This window comes from Anabas testudineus, chromosome 23 (genome assembly GCF_900324465.2).
Source record: "Anabas testudineus chromosome 23, fAnaTes1.2, whole genome shotgun sequence".
Taxonomy (NCBI): Eukaryota; Metazoa; Chordata; class Actinopteri; order Anabantiformes; family Anabantidae; genus Anabas; species Anabas testudineus.
Genome location: NC_046631.1, coordinates 14,343,726 through 14,363,735, shown reverse-complemented (window position 1 = coordinate 14,363,735; position 20,010 = coordinate 14,343,726). Strand labels below are relative to the sequence as shown.

The 20,010-nt window shown below is 39.1% G+C and overlaps 1 protein-coding gene across 1 annotated transcript; it reads left to right on the top strand.

The window, feature by feature from the left end:
- The first annotated feature begins 43 nt into the window (after positions 1-43).
- Positions 44-20,010, top strand: LOC113163823 (calcium-activated potassium channel subunit beta-4). Its single transcript, XM_026362819.1, has 7 exons — positions 44-977; positions 1,212-1,276; positions 3,416-3,469; positions 4,615-5,715; positions 7,505-7,675; positions 17,771-17,898; positions 19,043-20,010. The coding sequence occupies exons 4-7, from the start codon at positions 5,551-5,553 to the stop codon at positions 19,365-19,367; spliced, it is 789 nt and encodes a 262-aa protein (XP_026218604.1). The 5' UTR covers positions 44-977; positions 1,212-1,276; positions 3,416-3,469; positions 4,615-5,550; the 3' UTR covers positions 19,368-20,010.

The following is a 20,010-nucleotide window of genomic DNA, read 5'->3' as shown; positions in this document are numbered from 1 at the left end:
TTTATATATTTGGTGGATTTTAAATGAACCAGTGAAGATTTGTTTAAAGTGCAGACCGGCAGATTTAATTTAGGGTTTGGGTCGACCTTGTGGTAATTACAGTCATTTTTATTCATAGAACTGCATTTTTAAGGCCTCAGAAGTAATTGGACAAATTAATATAGTGAGAAATAGTCAGTTTTAAATACTTGGTCTGAAACTATTAATTTTTATTTTTGAATAATGTGATAATGGTTTTACTCTCACTGATTGTTTGATCTACGTAATGTCTGAAAATGCTACAAAGCAATTTCCCAGGGCATATCTTATTAGTATTTTTATTAATAAATATGGTAATGGTTCATTTTCTAATGATGAAAACGTTTATTTATCATTTCTATTCCTTTTATATTGAGTGAACGTTTTATCTATAAAAACATGCAACCTGTGCAGATTCATCCATCTCATTCTCCATTTTTAGGTCCACTTGGTTCTCTCTCTGCACAGGAAGAAGATGAATCCTACCTGGCTCAGGTGTTTCTCCAACCTGGAAACATCGTCAACAAGATTTAAATCAGACACAAGACAGGGGCAACGATTCAGACTATATTTAGTATTTGGAACAGGACTGTTCAGTGTGTTTATTTATATATTTGTTTATTTTCTCTCATACATATATTTCCATTTTAGCTGAAATATTACACTGAGCTTACTTCATCCCTATAAGAAACAGGAAAAATTTGCTTAAAACTGATTTTTCATAAGAGTTTGAGATTAAAAGATACATTAACAGTGGATAGTGGGAATGTTCAGGGCTTCATTTGTCAGGAAACGGTTAAAAATGATTGAAAGTTATTTTCTGTTAATCATTTAATTGATTGTTAAGTTTTTTATGATTAAACGTCAGCTGCTTGCTTCTTTGTTGTAAAGATGAAATCTGTGTTTCAGCAGTTCGTCCTCAGGATGGCGCCGTGGGCCACAGGAAGAACAGAATCGGAGTAAGTCAACACTGATCATATCAACATGTGAACCAGCCTGTTGTTCAGTTGTTTTAAAAAAAAGACTAATGTTAAATTTAACCCATAATTAACCAGGTTTTCTATACAAACCAATGATTTAGGGTTTAATGAAAATAAAGAAAAGTCTTGTGAAGCAGCAGCTCTTATCTCACTGAGCAGTAATGTTCTATATTTTCACTGTCGACAAATCAACATATTGACTTTTCATTACAGCTTCGTCTACACTGCAGCAGATGAAGTTTAATGGAGACAGTATCCTGCTGGTATAGAACTTGGAGGTACACACTCTGATTCTCTATCTGAACACCAAGCATTAAGGTGAGGACAATAAAAGAGTCTTAATGTGACAATAAAAGCAGCAAGAGAACAGATTCTACTGCAGCAGCGAAGACACAGTGGAAATTAAAATCATCTGTCCAAAGTAGGAAACGACTGAAACTGCTGAGAAACAAAAATAAACTCGTTTTGAGTTTAAATGTGAAACTGAAAGAGAAAAAACATAAGCAAATGTCTTAAAATGCAATATTTTAAGGTAATGAGGTCATGATCCCCTTTATTTAATCATTGAACGTACTTCACAAAACTATAAAATATGTTCATTGCAAAAGCAGCTTCTGCTTGTTTAGTTGTCAAACGGTTCTTTTTTGTTATTAATCTGAATCTGAACAAGTTATATAACTGAACTGATGCAGAAAAGTGAAACAGAGTGAGCGTGAGGGGGCGAATGTGAGAAAATCTACTTATTTGTTAATTAGTTCATTTTACTTTGTCACTGAAGCAGAAAAAGAACGAGAGCCACAAAGCAGCAAACTCGTGTTTTAAATATCACATTCACACAACATTAACTTCACTGACGACAACAACGAGGCTCCGTGTTCACTGTTGTTTTGTCGGCCTGAGTTTCAGGTTTTAGACTCAGTGGTCGCAGTTTCCAAGAGTTTAGCTTTTTCTCCAACAGTCAAAAAGTAAAAAAAAATATATATATATATACATTTTGTTTGAAGTGTTTTTAAACAATGAATCTTCAGCAGTTTTAAAAATCCACACTTCAAACTCCAATTTGTTTTGCATTTTTAATTATTAGGACCTTTTGAAACACAAATGCCCCACACTCTGTACTGCCCCGTGAATGCAGCACACACAAACAGCTGCTGACAGACTCAATATTATGTTCTAATCACAGAACCTGCTCACAAAGTGATGGGTCATACAACAAGGGATATGGTGTTGAATAGAATATACCTGAGTACTGACTATCAGACCAAGGTCGCTTTACGTAAACATACTGTAGCTTTTGTACTTTAATCTGAAAACCTGCACGCAGCATTCACACAGTTAGACATCAGCTGTTGTTTTGTGTTTCGTTTCCACTATTGTTGATGTTTGCAGGCAAAATAATATGTTGCCTTCATTCTGGAGCAGAGTTGCAGCATCACGTCGCCTCGTCGCAGTGGTTTCAGGGAGGCGGTCATCGTGTCCATAATGAAGGATTTAACCAGGCTGTAGTTTATTGCTGGGATTTTCAACCAAATGTTTCCTCTGCAGCTGCTCTTCGTTCCAGCAGGAGCAAATATTGTTCAGCCTAATCGCTTTATCTGACTCTTGGTTTCAGTCAGACAATGCTCTTTTCTGTTCATTTTTATTTGTTATATTTTCTGAAGACCCAAATCCCATCATCTGAGGATACCAACTGTCCATACAGATTGCCTTTTAGATTTTTGACTGCTGCTCACATTTTTAGTTTGGCAGTTTTAATCTCAGGTGCCAAAATAATCCCAATTATTCAAACAGTGTGTAGATGTGTGATGTTTCTGTTTGTTGACTTTCATGCTGCAGTTTCTCTGATGCTTGGTGGTTGTTTGCGAGCTCTCTGCAGGGACACGTGGCCCGTGTGCTTTCACTCTGATGTCCGTTATTATTTGTAATCTTTTGATCTGCAGAGATGATAATAATCCTGCCACATGCCTCCCTGATTACCAATGCGTAATGCTCCAGCTTTATTCTGCAGCCTTTCAGCGCTTCGCATTTATGCATCAGGCCGAGACGAAGAGATAATATTATACATCCACCAAAGGTTGAAAGACTCTATTGTTAAAGGGTGTCACTGATATTTTCTCTCTGTGGCCACAGAAAGCTGATTGTCAATATCTTGACTATTATTAGATTATGTAAATAAACAAAAAGCCACGATTTAGGGTTTACAGTAGTTTACTGGTGGAAAAACCTCGTATACACTTACCCAACGTCTAAAACTAAAAGTCAGGGCACTTTTAAAGTTCTGTTAAGTGATTTCTGTTTTCATTACTGATTAATTAACGAGAACTTTGGTTTATAAAATGTCAGGAAATAACATTAAATGCTCCCACATATTTAACAGTGTCAGGTGATGTGGTATTTCTTCCTTTGTCTTTGTCCAGGTCCAGTTGCCATTTCAAGTTTCTCGTGCAGCTAAAAGGTGGAAAGTCTTTCAGGTAAACTCATTCACTTGGATTAGAATCCATCTTACTGATGTGTAATTCATGGTTGACCCTTCTCCAGTGCAACTGAAGCTATTTGATGATGGTTAAAAACAACAGAAGAAAAACCTGGTTAGTTTCACCAGCAGAGCAAAAAGAAACACAGAACTATTAAACAAAAAAGACATTTTCAATTTGTGCATAGTCAATTAAATATGTTGTTAAATGGAAAAGAGATTAGAAGTGAAGTCATTTCACACAAATCAGCGTCTTAAGAGATGAAAACAGTAGAAGCTGAAAACATCTGTGCCTCAGTTGTTGGTAGAGACTGAAAATAGTGAACATTGGACTTAAATTGATCAGATGGAAACAAAATTGGCAGTTTCTCTTGATAAAACATTGAAAATGTGGGAACATCTGCCTGCGTTTGCACAGATAGTTGATCTGGGAGGGACAGACTCAGGCCAACAGGAAAATAAGAACAGCTTGTGCATTAACACCAACAGATTTTGTGTGTTTGTGTCGTTAGATTTCATCTTTGGCTTGTCAACAAGTTTCTTTTTTTTCACTCTTGCTGGACTTTTCACTGTCAGCTCAGGTGGAGAGAAATCAATACTTTTCAGTCAGCTCATTGATCGTTTGGTCCTTGGAGGCTGTTTTGGACGGTTGGTTGCATCTTTCACAGCGATTAGACAGACACACAGGTGATGAAATGAAGCTCAGCTGATCAATGTGGAAACTTGTGTCATCACAGCAGATAATGAAGAACAGTAAAGAAAATAAATATTATAAATGAGAAAACTGCCACTGAGGACAATTTAAAAGCCGTCATCCAACATATTGAACACCTAAATAACTTCAGCTAACGTGGTGACGGAGTTATTTACAGAAACAAACACCTGATGTTTAGAATTTGCTGATTTACGTCCAGTTTTATCACCTGACTTCTTACTATGACCGCGTCATAATCACCCAAATCCTTTCACAGAGCTTAAACTTTATGTTGCTGAACAAAACAAACTTCACCACAGTCCTTTTAATTTGAATTAGACTTGACGATTCTAAAAAGCTTGACTGTCTTCATACTTTTGACCGTGCAGCCTGCAGCTCTCTCTGATGCTTCTATGGCTTCATCTCTCTCTCTCTGTCTTCCTCTGCAGGTTGAGTGGTGCTCGATCGCCCCAGTGGCCTGATGATTCAATCCAGATTTGTGTTTTATTTCACTGGCGGCTGCTTGTTGTTCTCTCACTGTTACATGCAGAATGAGATAAGCCTCTTATCGAGGGACAGCACGTCAGTCTCTGTTTCTCAGAGCAGGTTTGTTTTAAACAGGACAAAAATATAAAACTTTATAGATGTTACAGGGCGGCATTGACACCTTACTGTTTACATATTTAAAACTGTAAAGGAGCTCATTTCAGTTCTTTGTTCTGATTTAATGGAGCAGATCTGGTTTCAAATCATCGTGATCAGCAGAGTTTTAGGTTTTATTTCTCATATTTCTCAGATGTCTCCTCCACGTTGGCTCATAAATTGAATTAAATATATAAAAACATATATATAACCACCATCAATCGTCAGAAATGAGCTTCCATAGAACAGATATTCTTTAGATATATATATTATTTGGTTTTATTTTGCCTGTATGATACTTATTGTGGGTCTAAAACACTGACAGTTTACAGATGTTGTACTTGATGTAATTCATCTAGATGCTAAATTCATCCTTTAATTACATTTTGCAGGATGTTTAAATACATGTCCAGTGTGTAATTCAGCCAAAGGACTGAACACAGAAAGTTCCAGGGATGCTGTTGAAAATTAAAACAGAAACACGACAGAAGGAGGGAGGGGGCGGACTGGGGATAAATAGAGGCAGTAGAGTTGAAATAGAGGGAGGGAGTAGAAAATAGAGACGTGGACAAGGAGGAGGGAGATGAAACCGATTTAGAGACAAGGAGCAGCCGGTGTTTAAACACATCAGTCCCTCGACGAGCAGGAGAACCACTGCGCCTTCACCTCTCATCCATCCATCCCTCCATCCTCCTCTTCCTCCTCCTCTCCTCCATGCCGGCGGAGGTCTCCGCGCGTCTGCCATGGCGAAGATCCGGGTGTCGTACGAGTACTCCGAGGCCGAGGACAAGAGCATCAGGCTGGGCTTGTTCCTGATCGCCTGCGGGATCCTCAGCCTCTTCATCCTGGGCTTCTGCTGGCTGAGCCCGACCCTGCAGAGCCTCCAGAGCAAGCCGGCCAACTGCACGGTGAGCCCGGCTACGAGCTCCGAACTGCCGCCGCTGTCGGAGCCTCGGAGCTCGGTGACGGTGTCGGAGCGTCAGACGGAGATTAATGGTAGTAATAGTAGTAGTGAAGGGTTATTAGAAGAATAGAAGGATTATAATGTACTTTATAACTGTAAATGACGAGATCAGACACAGTAAAACACGGATTCTATCAGATATTTCTTCATAGTTGACAAAAAGCCCACATTAAAATGATTTATTATGTGTTAGTATTAGTCATGTTACTGGAAGTTTAACTAATACTAACAGTAATATCACAGTACTACAAGTTGTAATATTGGTGTAACATTAGTAGTAGTGTCAGTTTTATTTAACATAATAGTTTAATTATTTATAAGTATTCATAGTATTACTGGCTGCATCACTGTGAACAGGTTTATAATTAGTAACTAATAATATTAAAACAATAAAAAACAAAGTTAAAATCAGAATCATGAGTAGTAGTAGTAGTAATAATAGTAGTAGTAGTAGTAGTAGTAGTAGTAGTAGTAGTAATAATAGTAGTAGTAATAATAGTAGTAGTAGTAATAATAGTAGTAGTAGTAGTAGTAATAGTAGTAGTAGTAGTAATAATAGTAATAATAGTAGTAGTAGTAGTAGTAATAATAGTAGTAGTAGTAGTAGTAGTAGTAGTATAATAGTAGTAGTAGTAATAATAGTAATAATAGTAGTAGTAGTAGTAGTAATAATAGTAGTAGTAGTAATAATAGTAGTAGTAGTAATAGTAGTAGTAGTAGTAATAATAGTAGTAGTAGTAGTAGTAGTGGTAGTAGTAGTAATAATAGTAATAATAGTAGTAGTAGTAGTAATAATAGTAGTAGTAGTAATAATAATAGTAGTAATAATAGTAGTAGTAGTAGTAATAATAGTAGTAGTAGTAGTAATAATAGTAGTAATAATAGTAGTAGTAGTAGTAATAATAGTAATAATAGTAGTAGTAGTAGTAGTAATAATAGTAGTAGTAGTAATAATAATAGTAGTAATAATAGTAGTAGTAGTAGTAATAATAGTAGTAGTAGTAGTAGTAGTAGTAATAATAGTAGTAGTAGTAGTAGTAGTAATAATAATAGTAGTAGTAGTATTAAGAGGTTGTTGTCTTTCAGTGTTAAGTCGATGCACTAATCTAAATTGGCTCTTAATTGTCTTTTTTTTCTTATTTTTTACACATGACCTTAACCACAGGTCTCCTTTAATTTCTTTTAATCTTCTTTGTTGTTGCCAGAGGATTTAGTCACGTTCAGTTCATTTGGGTTCTTCGTGCTGCGTCACTTTCCTGCTGCGAAGTATTAAAACACAGCGTTTTAAAGCCACAAATTACAGGCAGCACTCCTGCTACTGTTTGATTTATTTGTCCGTTAGCTTAATGCATTGTCCTGAAATAATGTCCATGCATTACATAGAGTGGAGTTCTTTTTAAATCACACAATCCAAATTCAGGAGGCAGCCAGAGCGTCTGCTCTGTCATTCACTGTTCGTCTGTTTAATATAATATAAGTCACAATAGTTGGATGTTGTTGCATCTGTTGAGCGATGAAGAAAGGTCTGACATTCATCAAATTTGTGTAGACTGATTTACCATCTATTGATATTTGTTTTCCTGCCTGCAGCCATTCCACTAATGAGCAGGGAAAGATGATAAAAAGATTCATTTACACCATGTGCAAGAAAAATATGTCTCTGTTAAAAGTCATTGAATATATCAACTCATCGCTTCACTGGGACCTCACATGATCTGTTCTTCTTCCTTCAGGTGGTGTCGGTGTTGCGTCCAGAGGAGATGTTCGAGTGTGTGTTTACATGCGGTGCGGACTGTAAAGGGACGTCCCTCTATCCCTGTCTGCAGATCTTCGTTAACAACTCTGAATCAAACTCCGTTGCTCTGCTGCACTTTGACGAGCAACAGCTGGTCCTGAACCCAAAGGTACAAGAAACCTGCTTTTTCTGGTGGTGGGAACTAAGATAAGGGGTAAAGATCTGTCAGTGATCATGTGGTTTCCATTATTTATTAGTTTTCTGGATATCTCGTCTGGGTTTTAGTGAGAGTATTGGAAAACTCTTACAGAGTCTGTAGTCGTTGTTGTCTGCAGTGCAGTATGAAGTGAACACACAGGGCGCTTTGGTGGAATCAGGGCCATTAAAATAAACAGAGAACTAAAAACACAACTAGTAAAGTGACACAGGAAGAACTAATCCAAAAAAATGAGATTTTAATCTGGACTTGAAGGTCACTAATGTTGGCATGGCCCTAATGTGGACTGGTCCCCAGTCAGCTTCAGCCCACACCTCTGAACATCCAGGTGAATCTGGTCTGAGGAGCTTAGAGCCCCAGAGGGGGTGTGGAGAGGTAAAATCAGAACAGTGCTAATCCATTAAGTGACTTAAAAACAAGCTATAACACTAAAAAAAATCAATTTTCCGGTGAAGAGCGACTAGAAAGGAGCAGATGTGGTCATGTTCATGATATAAGTAAGGACTGGTTGATCCCTGAGTGTAGTCACCGAGAGGCCAACTAATAAATTATGAAGTTTGATAAATAATCAATAGTTTAAATAATTGTCTTTTATCACTGGGTGAGTCAGTAAAACACTTTGAACATGTTGTGCTCCAGGGACTAATGATGGCCTGTGACGAAACTCTTAATTAATTATTAAAGAAAATCAGACCAATCAATGCCCTTACAGTTCCCCTATAATGGAATAACACCACGTTGCCTGAGGTTTTCTGTGTGTTAATCACTGACACACAGATTAAACTTATAGCAATTAATAAAAAGAACTTGAGAACAAATTAACCAGACTGTAAATTAAAATGATATGATCCTAAAATTTGATTTTCACACCTGGCTCCTCTACACGACAAGGCTAAACGTATTACAGTTGATGTCATACTTTAATGGAGAAATTGTCACACAATTTACCATGGAGCCACTTATGCAGATGATATTGAATAAAACTGGAGCTTTCTGGGCCCGGTTCAATCCAGCCTTGACCTTGGAGAGTTTCCAGCAATTACACTGAGCCAAGTCAGCTCTGCTTGTAGGAACCTTGATGTTTCAGCATCCAGTTTTCTGAGTTCAAGCTAAATTTTAATGTGAGACAGTTTAACTTGAGGAAATGTGTTGGTCTGATAATTGATTTGTTCTTTTTCCTGAGGTTAACGGGTCAGCACTGTGCAACTAAAAGTAAATGTGGGTGAAGCTGAAGTTAAGTGGTTGAACTCTGGAAACAGTCTTGTGAATTACATGTTGTTGTTTTTATCCTACGAGCGTCAGGAGAGTTTCAGTCTGATTGGTTTGTGTATCGCAGCTGCTTGAAGTCATGAGCTGAACAGAAATAGATCCAGAGACACAACACGGCATTAAGTATGTGCATGAATGACTTAGAGGACCATTAACAAACAGCTGACAGTGAACACACCGGCTCTTCCTAGTTTCTGTTCTTTCCTTCCTTTCTTCTTTGCCTTTGGTTAATAGGACGGGAAATTTTAATACTTCGGTTCAACACGAACCAGTTTCTTACCAGCACAGTCTTTTTTCCGCTCGCACTATGAGGTTTTTAAGACATGAAAGATCAGCATCTTTTGTGTTATTACTTCAGGTACAATATATTTGTTAATACTTGATTTGTCACATTTTATGACAAATTAATGCAGAAAATAATGAAAAGGTTCACATACTTTTTCTTCCCACTGAACGTTTTTATTTGGTGTAATGTTGTGTAAAGTTATTTTAGGTTCAGAGAACCTGGTTGGAGGTTAATCGATAATCGATCCTCGGCCAAGGTAACTTGAACTAGCAGCCACGTACTCGACAGAGTAAAACTGTGTCACTGCTGGGGAGTTTTTGTCCAGTTCGAGAGGACAGAAGGTGTCGTTGAGGAGCAGTTTGACATTTTGTGAAGTTAAATTTAGCTGATTTGATCTGACAGTATTGGTATGTGGAAGCTCTTTGAGGTGCCATTGTGCATGAAACGTGCTAAGTAAAATTGACTGGACTTGTGAGGTGTTGGTATTAATGACATGCATAACATGGTCCCCCAGTGAGGTAACTCCAAAACCTTGTTCGTCTCTGGCTGTTTTTTTAAATCTGGTGAAACCAAAAGGGTGGCGGTGGTAGTAGCAGCACGTTAACACCTGTGGTGTCACAATCACATGTTCAATTCACATGTGACTCTAACATGTGTCCACATATTTATGGCCACAGAGACTGAAAGAAAGAGAGGGGTGGGTCACTACAGCCAAATACACCGAGTGTCCATCTGTTTGTTGGTGTAGAACTTCTTCTTGCGCATGTGCACGTCTGGTCCGTCACTAAGGCAACAGAGTAAATATAGAGGGGAGAGATGGCACGTCATCGATGCTGCTCGGTCACCATGGCAACCGCAACAGAGATGATATGAAGAGACAGAAAAGAGAGAGACGAGTCACGCTTCATTCAGAAATCTTTAATGTGTAATAGAGAGAGAGGGAAGGAGGTTGGATATTAGGATGGATGTCGCAGCGTCTCACTCATGGGCTCCGTGACCTTTTATATAGGACTAACGACAGAGAATCACGCTTCAGACTGAAGAATAAAAATGTAATTAACGGGCTGACAAGAGGACAAAACTGGTGTTTTGGTGTTGAGTATCTCAGGAGTGTGTGTCTGCTCCTCTTCACTAGCAGCTGTTCAACGACACCATTTAAACACACAGAACAGTTTAATGACTTTTTTTGTTTTTGCCAGTTAAAAAATGACAGAAAACAAATACCCAGGCTGGAAACTATTAATTAATGAAGTAAATTAATTTATCCATGTGGTCCTGGAGCCAGTGACTGTTAATAGTATAATAGTCTGTATTTGAAAGACATTGTGGAGAGGATATATGTCCTTATGAGGGCTGTGGGGGTTTTGGAGATGTGGTACCTTCAGAGAAGTGGTTTACACCATGGACAGGTAGCCAGTTTATCTCAGGGGGGACATACAGAGCTACGGTCAATTCAGAATCACTGCATGTGTTTGGATTGTGGCGGGAACCCAGACATGCAAACCAGAAGTCTTCCAGTCTTCCAGCTGTGAGGCTGGAACGATAACACCTCTGCTGCTGCGCCACCGTGTTCATTAATTGCTTAATTTGTAGGCAAGTGAGAAAGCGCAACAGTGACTCCACTAAAAACTGTGGCTTGAGTCCAAATCATTTATCATTTCGCAGACGTGCATGAAGAGCAAAAACTCATCAATACTAGTTCGTCTGCTCTTGTTGTTCTGGAAGCAGCAGAATAAACTTTGTATTTCTAAAGTCTTTGTTCAGCATCACATTAGTTTTACATTAATTGTTGCAGTAAAAAACGAAGGGTTGTCTACATGTAGTGGAGGATTTTCCTCACCAAACACTGTCTGTATTAAGCACGCTGCATCAGGATCCTAGCAGCTTGTAAATTTTCCACTCGGGCACCATAATGTCATTTATAGAGGTTTGTTGCAAACAGGGAAACGCATCATAACGAACTTCAGGCATCGTGACTGTAATCTCTGTGTGAAAAGGTGCTTTTTTCCTTCTTTCTCCACGTATGTCCCACACACTGGGAACCTGCTGTACAGTATTTCTACTGTTGACCTCATTTCACAGAACATGTTAGTTCATACATGTTCAAATGTGAGTTTATCAGTTAAAGTTAAAGTTAAGTTAAATGCTGCAGTGATGTTGTCAGAATTAGATCAGTGACTTATGAGCATGTTAGCAAACTTTTAAATCCCACTAGATACTAAAAGGTCCAGGAACCAAAAGGCCTCAAACTAAATGTTTCAGTGAGGAACATGTTATTATAACTGCTAAGAATAATTTCATCTTCATCTTCACCTTCCTCTTCCTCTTTGTGAGCTCTTTGACCTTTTACCTAAGTGACTAATGATAGCTACAGACAGACATTAATTGCACTTGTGTCTGTAATGGACGTTGTAACTGTAAACCAGCTGACTGAGAGGGGAGTTAATTGGTGTTGTATCTATAGGGGGCGATTAGTTAATGGAGCCGCCTGTGGACCAGATGACTGACATGACATTAAGATCAACAGCAGCTCCACTGTTCCAGAGACCAACTGTCTGTATGTGTGTTAGTGCTGAAGGTTTATTTTGGTGGTTTTGTCCATCATCATCATTTCTGTCAGTGATTCAGACGTTCCACCAGGTACTTAATTTTTCATGAGTGAAGTGTTGTACATTATTAATATAAAATGACCTCGACCTGTTTTCTGGTGAAGGTTTGTGAGCAGTCACAGGCTCACACTCTCAGACCGCTGAGAAGAATCAATAAATCCACTAAAATAAGTCTGAAGTCTGTTAACAAAGCAGAATATTGTAAAGCTTTAATAAAAAAAAACTGAAATACTGGTAATAGTAATAGTGACAGTGAAGAAACGACCAGTACGTGTCTTTAGGACCAGGTGGATCTGAGCAGACAAATAGTTGAAAAACGTCCCTGAAAGTTATTGTGCTAAATACACAGTGATACACATCATCTGAACCACCTCTCGTTTATTGGGGTCAGGAGTTCATTTCATTTTTGAACAAAGTGTGAAGACAAGAGAAGAATAAATGGAGCAGCAGGGTTGTGGACAGACTTTGGTCGCTCGCTCTGCTGATCTCTAAATGGAACCAGATGAGATAACCTCTGAAATCAGCTGCACTTTATTTTAATTTAACATGCACATTTGAACATGCAGTGTTTTAATTATTTCACTTGAATTCGATGTTCACTCTCGAATTTCAATGTCCAATGAATTCATTTCTATGAATAAAAATAATCTTATAGAAACGTTAAATAGCAAAGTTTTCAGTTTGCACTCCGGTACCTTCACCTCTCTGATTGTTCTCTTTTTGTTCTGCCTAAGCCAGTTTTTAGTTTATTGCTCTGAGCTCATTGTGTCCCCTGGCTTCCTGTCAAATACAGACATAACTCACTGTTTTCACACACACATAAACTAAGGTATCCAGTCTGGCTTGGCAGACTCCATTAAACTATAAATGAATTGAATGATGTGCTTGTGTCCGTGTGGATTTTAGAAACACACACGTTGGTCTTTTTCTCATTCCTAACTTTAACCTAACGTAGTTCTAATCTTAATCCTGAAGACGGAGGCACCTCAAGACAACATCCAAGAACCAGCAATGAAAGAGACAGATGCCACTTTAGTCTGGGCCTGTGGGCCGTTAGACGGTTAAGACTTGGCTTTTGTTCTGATTAGGAGTAAAACCGGAGCAGAGGCTGTTCGAACTGTTTCAGTCACACTAACTCATTTGTTGAGGAGTTAAAACGTTGAAGACGATTTAATAAAAGCTTTAAGGTGAAGCTTTAGTTGTGATGTTTAAGGTGTTGGGGTTTCAGTGTGTGCATTGTCCTCTCAGCCAGTGTAACACCTATGTCTGTGTGTGTGCTTGTGTCCATCACATAATATATTTTATAAGAGCTGAAATCCTTTGCTGAAGTCTTAACAGCAGAGTAAAGCTGCTTTGGTTTTAGGAGTGATCTGTAAAATCTCCCACGCTGTGCTCTACAGATGTTCGCATCAGGACGTGGATTATCAGACATGTTCTCAGAGCTTTACAATCTACACGCTGCCATCCACAGTTATTATTTTATTATTAAAAATGTATTCTGTATTTAAAGATGCAGTGTGTAAGATTTTAGCACTTATGGAATGTAATATTACTGAACATATTGTTGTTATTAGCGTGTTAGCTTAGCTTTCATGGAGGCTGCCATGTTTCTACCGTAGGCCTGCTCAGAAGGTTGCATTTTATATCTCACCACTAGATGCTGCTGATCTCTAAAATCATTTGGGACACAGATCAAATTTGTTGGTGATCTTTAAGGTGAGATCTCATGCTCCGTCATATTTCCACATCAGGTGGTCAGCTCCTACATTTCCCACAATGCACTTTACACATAGATGCAACATCAAGGACAGTGAAATGCATCTGCTGTGCCGTCATATTGCTGCAATAATCAGTTGGATTATTACAAAATAACAGACCTTTTTGGTGGTTTCTGTGATGAAGAAATTGTTAAATCTTTAATAATCTTTTTAATCTTGCACGTTATAATTTAAAGTGCTCATTACATTATTTTCTAGTGCAAAAAGTAAATCAGGAAATTATACTTGTATGTTTTTTGTCTTGAAAATAAGTGCACGTCACACTGAGATAGAAAAGCCAGAAGCATCAGAAGCCTCACTTATTCTCTCTGTAAAGATTAATTTGAGACACTTCTTTCCAGTTCCAGTCATTTAAAGAGGAAATCAAGACTAAATCATGAGCTGTAAAATGAAAGTACAACAGTGATGTGATGTGTGAATAGAGAACGAGAGAGAGACAGAGGAAGGAAGAGAGGATGTGAAGGCAGGTGGGTTGTTTCACTCACCCAATTACACTGCCGAGTAATTTCCTCATTTATGACTTAATTATGTTGTAAATGTAAATGACAAGAGCTACGGGAAACCAGAGGGCACCACAGTTCAGCTGACTGACAGACTCGGGCTTTGTATTAATAATAAACCATCCTAACCTCTAACTTTTACCATTATTTTAATATGAACAATGAACCGTGAACCTTGCAAACTGTTTTTCCTCATATTCTACTGTCTGGACGAGGACATTTGGACCTCGTTAGTGTAGAAACGACAAAACAAATAGACTGAAAAGCTCGTCAGAGTTGTCAAGTTATAAAAACATTGTTTTTTCAATAATGTGATCAGTGAAGAACGACGACGGCAATAACGCTGTGTGTGTGTGTTCTGCTAACTTAAACTAATAAATGGTGATAAGGTGGAGCTTCTGGAGCTCCAGGACATCAGGGGCCCATCAGTGTCTCCCAGCCCAGCCAGGGGCAACTGTTCCTGGGACACACTCTGCTTCACTCTCCCCTCTGTATCTTTCTGTGTTCCTTTCTCTGACTTAATGTAAAAGTTTACGTCTGTTCAACAGTTTTGAGACTGTTCATATGCCATTCTTTGTTTAGACTGCTGCGGCTGGACCAGTGTTAGACCTCTCAGAGCTGCTGAAACATTTTTGTGGTTCCTGAATGCCTCACACGTGTCGACAGGTTGTTCACACTACCCTGTGACCCTATGTCTTTGATTCTTTTAGTCCCTGTGAAGAAATAGTTGTGGACAAGCAGCAACGTGCATTTACGAACCCAAGGTTCAGGTTTACCAAGTGCTTTCAAAAAGCTTCTGGCTTCTGGGATATTGTGAAAAGAGGCGTCAGAGAGCTGATACCAATTTGTGGCAGATTCAGCACTCGCTTCTGAAGTGTGTGTTTGTGTGTGTGTGTTTGTGTGTGTACAACCTGTGTCAGGTTAAGAAATGTGTCTCTAATACCACGATACCAGCAGCTGTGTGAAAAGAAACTGGGCCAGCAGTTTAGTGTAAAAATAATGGTAAAACGCTGCAACCTCCTTCTAAAACAGATCTTTTCAGGACAGAACCACAAACACCTGCTGAGATTAGCACAGACTGACCTGCTGATTCATCACTGAGAGAGACAGACAGGTGGACGTGGCCTCGTTAATCTGTTTATAGCCGAGTGCAGAGCTGGAGTCAGACAGAAAGGCAACAGCAGGTCACTGAACAAAACACACACATAGACCCTGATTATCTCGTTAGATTCATAATTAGACAGCATGACAGAAACACAGTGCTCTGATAATGTCAGCAGACAGTCTGGAGCATTCACTTTTTATACATTATTATCTTAAAATATATAGTTACAGCTTCAAACATCTATTATAACTTAATTTGTTACTGGTTCCATTTGACTAAAGCAGCTTTCTGTCTGACGTAGCTACAGCAGGTTCAGCTGGTATTGTTCAATAATATTTCTCTGCCGTCAAACAAAATGGCTGATTTAAATTTACTTTTGCTCAATGGAATTGATAAATAATAATTATTAATAAATTAGATTCTGAAAAATACTAGTAAGTATAGTTTATCAAAAAAGTTCCTCAGAGTTTCTGTCCTTGACTGATCCGGACGGTGTTTGTGTTTTCAGCCTGTCAGGACATGATTGATTCTCTGACACTTGGAGTTAATTGTTTGTGTGTGTGTTGTCACATTGACAGTGTTCAGGACGTCTTTGCTGCTCATTCAAAGTTTGAAACGATGAAGTTTAGACCAGAGTTTAAACGAGGATCATCAGAGTGGCACGTGGTGATGTAAGATCAGGGCGGATGGTTGGAAACGTCTGATCTCTGCAGCTTACCTGACTTGTTCTGCACATGTGCAGAGACAGTTTGTGTCTATATACATTTCACTTCTTTACATTTGCCAAAACCGTTTTTGTGATTAACTGAAGGAGGATGTTTTCCTAACAAATATCAATGTAAAGGCAAAAACCAAATGTTTTAGCTTAACAAGGTTACTACACTGTAGATGAACATATACAGAACATATATTTATACATATGTTTATATATATTTGGCCTTTACATGATATTTTCGAGCACTGATTTTATCCAACTGCAGAGAGACTGACAAACCAAATGTGAAGACCCCCTTCCGATGCGTCCACACGTCCATGCTTATATATCAAACCCCAGAAATAACAACAACACCTGCAAGTAGAATTTAAATGAGCCTAGATTTGGAGAAAGCTGCTGTTTTCAGACTGATCAGTGACGGTTCCTCCTGTAAACATCAGGATTCATAAAACATGTCAATACACTAACATTTATCTCATTTGGGGCATTTCTTACGCTAAAAGACACACGATCACACTCACATGCAACTGTAACCTCAGCCTGTTGGCATGGCAACCGCAATCATGCACCACGGCGACCCACTTGTGATGTCGTCGGGCGAACCGCGTTTGATTGGCTGCTTGATGAATGGATGCTGAGCTGATCCGGCCGTTAAGCTGACAATTACCTGAAACAGAGAGAGGGAGTGATGCTCGCTCCACCTGCACCGAGCGGGACGAGATGCAGTCAGACAGAAAAATAAATCGGCCAAGAACTGATCTGATCAGACGGATGAGATTATGAAGACATCAGACACTTTAACAGCTCAGAGGAAATAAGAAGTGTGCTCCGAGGGCACAGGTTTGGTTGAAGTACAAACACATAAATATAATATAGATAGATATAGATTTGATGAAATCTTCCACATTATCAACAGGCCTCCACCAGGCAGCACCATCAGTCCACTGCTGTTTAATGGGCTTCCTGTGGTTCTACTTTTAGAACCACATGAGTGTTAATAATATGAAACTCCCTACTTTTCTTTTCATTCACAATTCCTTGTAGTTTGTCACTTTGTCATAGTTTGCATTAGTAGTATTTCTGTTAAAGGAACAATCCGCTGTGCATTTGTTTTCCTCTGTTCCCACCATGTTGGTTTAAACTACCACACGTAGCCTCAAGTGGTTCTTCAGCAGAGTAAAGTCGAATGAAAGCTGATCAGCTGTGTGACATCTGATTCAGCTACATTTTGGTTGCAGTGACCAAATAAACGTCCCGTCCTCTGCACCCATCATGCCGTCGTCATAGCAACCGGTGGATCCACAGTAACCATCCGAGCACTAATCAGCCTCCTCATGTGTGAGAGTTCATGTTCAGAATTGGAGACTGAACCTAAACCGAAGACGAGGACGCTTCAGACCCCCTCTGAGCCAATCAGTATTAAACCTGTCACCTAGTTGTGGCCCCAGTACTCCACCCCCTGCTGGGTAATCGCTGTCGTTATCGCTGCAGGACGACCCTTTGACTCCTGTCAGTATCAGATCGTCACTCACTGGCCTGTTTTACTGAGAGAAAACAAGTTCAATAAACTTCAAAACTTAAACTTTACTGATTAATTTCATGTTTACTTCTTTCTTCTCCAGAGCCGCACGTCGTTGTGGCTCTAGAGTCCATGTTTCTGCTCCTGCTTCTCATCACCCACAAAAAAAATGAAATCCAGACAGATCCAACCATGACACTGAAGGACTGTGACATTAATATTCAAATAAAATCTCTTGTCCTTTTGTGTCTCTCTGTGTCGCTCAGTGTTCGTACGTCCCTCCCTGTGAGAGAGACAACCAGAAGAACAAAGACAGTGTTTTATGGTGGGAGGATTACTTCACCAAAGAGGTCAGCAGCCAGTCCTTCACCTGCTTCTTCAACCAGCAGAGGAGGTGAGACACACGTTGACACTGGCGTCTATTTTAAGGTGTGATATGGATAAATTGGAAACAGGGAGGATGTGCGATGCTGTGAAACTTCACTGACAGATCGTTGTTACCACAGGAGATTAGAAATGGCTGCCAGAACCAGCTGACAGAACCAGTTCTACTTTACAGTTAGGTACCTGTGAACACAATGAGAAATTAGTATTTTACTAATAATGAGTAACGCAGTACATCATCCAGTCCATACTGCAGTTCCATTTATCTCAACAGGTAGTTTGATGACTGCACTGCTTCCAAAGGACTTTTTTCCTGTTTTTATACTGTGAACAAAAACTGATGAGACTGAGAAAAGCACAAATCTCCGTTGGTGTGTCAGCATTATCCTCCTGTTTTTCACAGACTATACTTACCTGTGACCTTGGCTAGTTTTATTTTTATCTCTGCACCAGAAGGTTGAGAACGAGGAAACTCTGCTTCATAAATGAGGGCCCAGTGGGAGCTCATTGATGCTACGGATAAGCTCTGTGGTATTTTATAAAAAAAAGTAGAACACTCAGGAGGCTTTTATTATTTCTTATGTTGAGGAAAAATACAGTCACTTGATGTATGGGGTAATTTCAGAGGTGACATGAAAACCCCAAAACTTCCAGCTACAGCTCTGTGTTTTTACATTATCAGTGTTTTCTTGGTCCCTGTATTAACACCTAAGTCGAGCTTAAGTAAGTGCTCTTTAAAGGTAAAGGTTTTATTCAACATTGAATATTAGTCCAAACTGTTGTTAAGTCATTAAACATGTCTGTAAACCAGGAAGTCTTCTTTCACCCACAAGGATCCAGGTATATTTCAGTCCTACTCATTTTTCATACCCTGTTCCTTATACTGGAATTCCAGTTAACACATGAGAATTTAGAAAATGAGAATAGAAATATTTAAAGTAAAACAAACATGTCAGTGACAAAGTCTCTGTTAAACGCCATTATTATTAATTATACGTACATATTATTATTATTATTATTATTATTATTATTATTATTATTATTATTATTATTATTATTATTATACTACAGTCCTTCTCTTCCCTGGGATTCATTTAGTTTCTTTTGTGAAATGTAAAATCTGTGTTTTACACGTTCTTCTTCTTGTTCTTCAGACCTGATGATGTGTTATGGCGTCGTTCCCATGACACCAGCGTCCTGCTGCACTGCGTCCTCTGGCCAATGGTGTCGCTCCTTCTGGGCACGCTCATCGTGCTCCTGACAGTGTGTGCTCGCTCCCTGGCCGTTCGAGCTGAAGCTCTGCAGAAGAGAAAATGCTCTTATGAAGTTTGCCAAGACCTGTCCTCCGCACCCTCAGATCGCCGTGGGAACAAGGCCGGAGACCCCCTCAGAACGAACTCTGACCCCGAGCTGTCATCACCGTCACGGACCCTGCCGTTGTTTGCCGTTCCAGTGCGACGCCGGGATCGAGAACATTAAGTTGTTTTGACGTTGTGAAGTCTGATCATCATGAGGACGCCACCAACAACTTTTATATGATCTGAAATGTTAAAATGAGCGGATGAGGGGAAATCCACCCTGTTGCCTCTAGATTTGAGCAGAAACACTGTAGTGAGACTTCAGCACCTTTCCTGGTTTCACCTGAACAGACTGACTGGACGACTCTCGGACACAGCTCAGTTCAGTCTGAACCTCATCTGTCATTACGAGTGGTGAATATAATGACATTAGTGCTGTGATAGATGATACAGGCAGGAAAACTCTGACTGAAGCTTCAAACATAAGGACTGGCATCTGCATTCTTAACTGTAGCTCTTCTATTAACGTTGTTTACCTGTCCCAGTAGCCATAAATGTTTCTGAATAGAGCCAAAGTCCCGACGTCATCCTTCAGCTTGTGTGACTCAGTCAAGTCTTTGAGGAAATCGATCATCAGCCTTTCTGGAAATATGAACTGTGTCGAGTCCACGTTCTACCATAAATAAGTACCTACAGCACTTTGATAGTAGAATTAAAACCCTCTCTAATTATAACTTAATTAATTTGTTAGCTTCCAAAAAAACTGAAACAGAAAATACATCATGTTCCTGTTTCTTTCTTCTACATTCATGACGTCCTCTGGA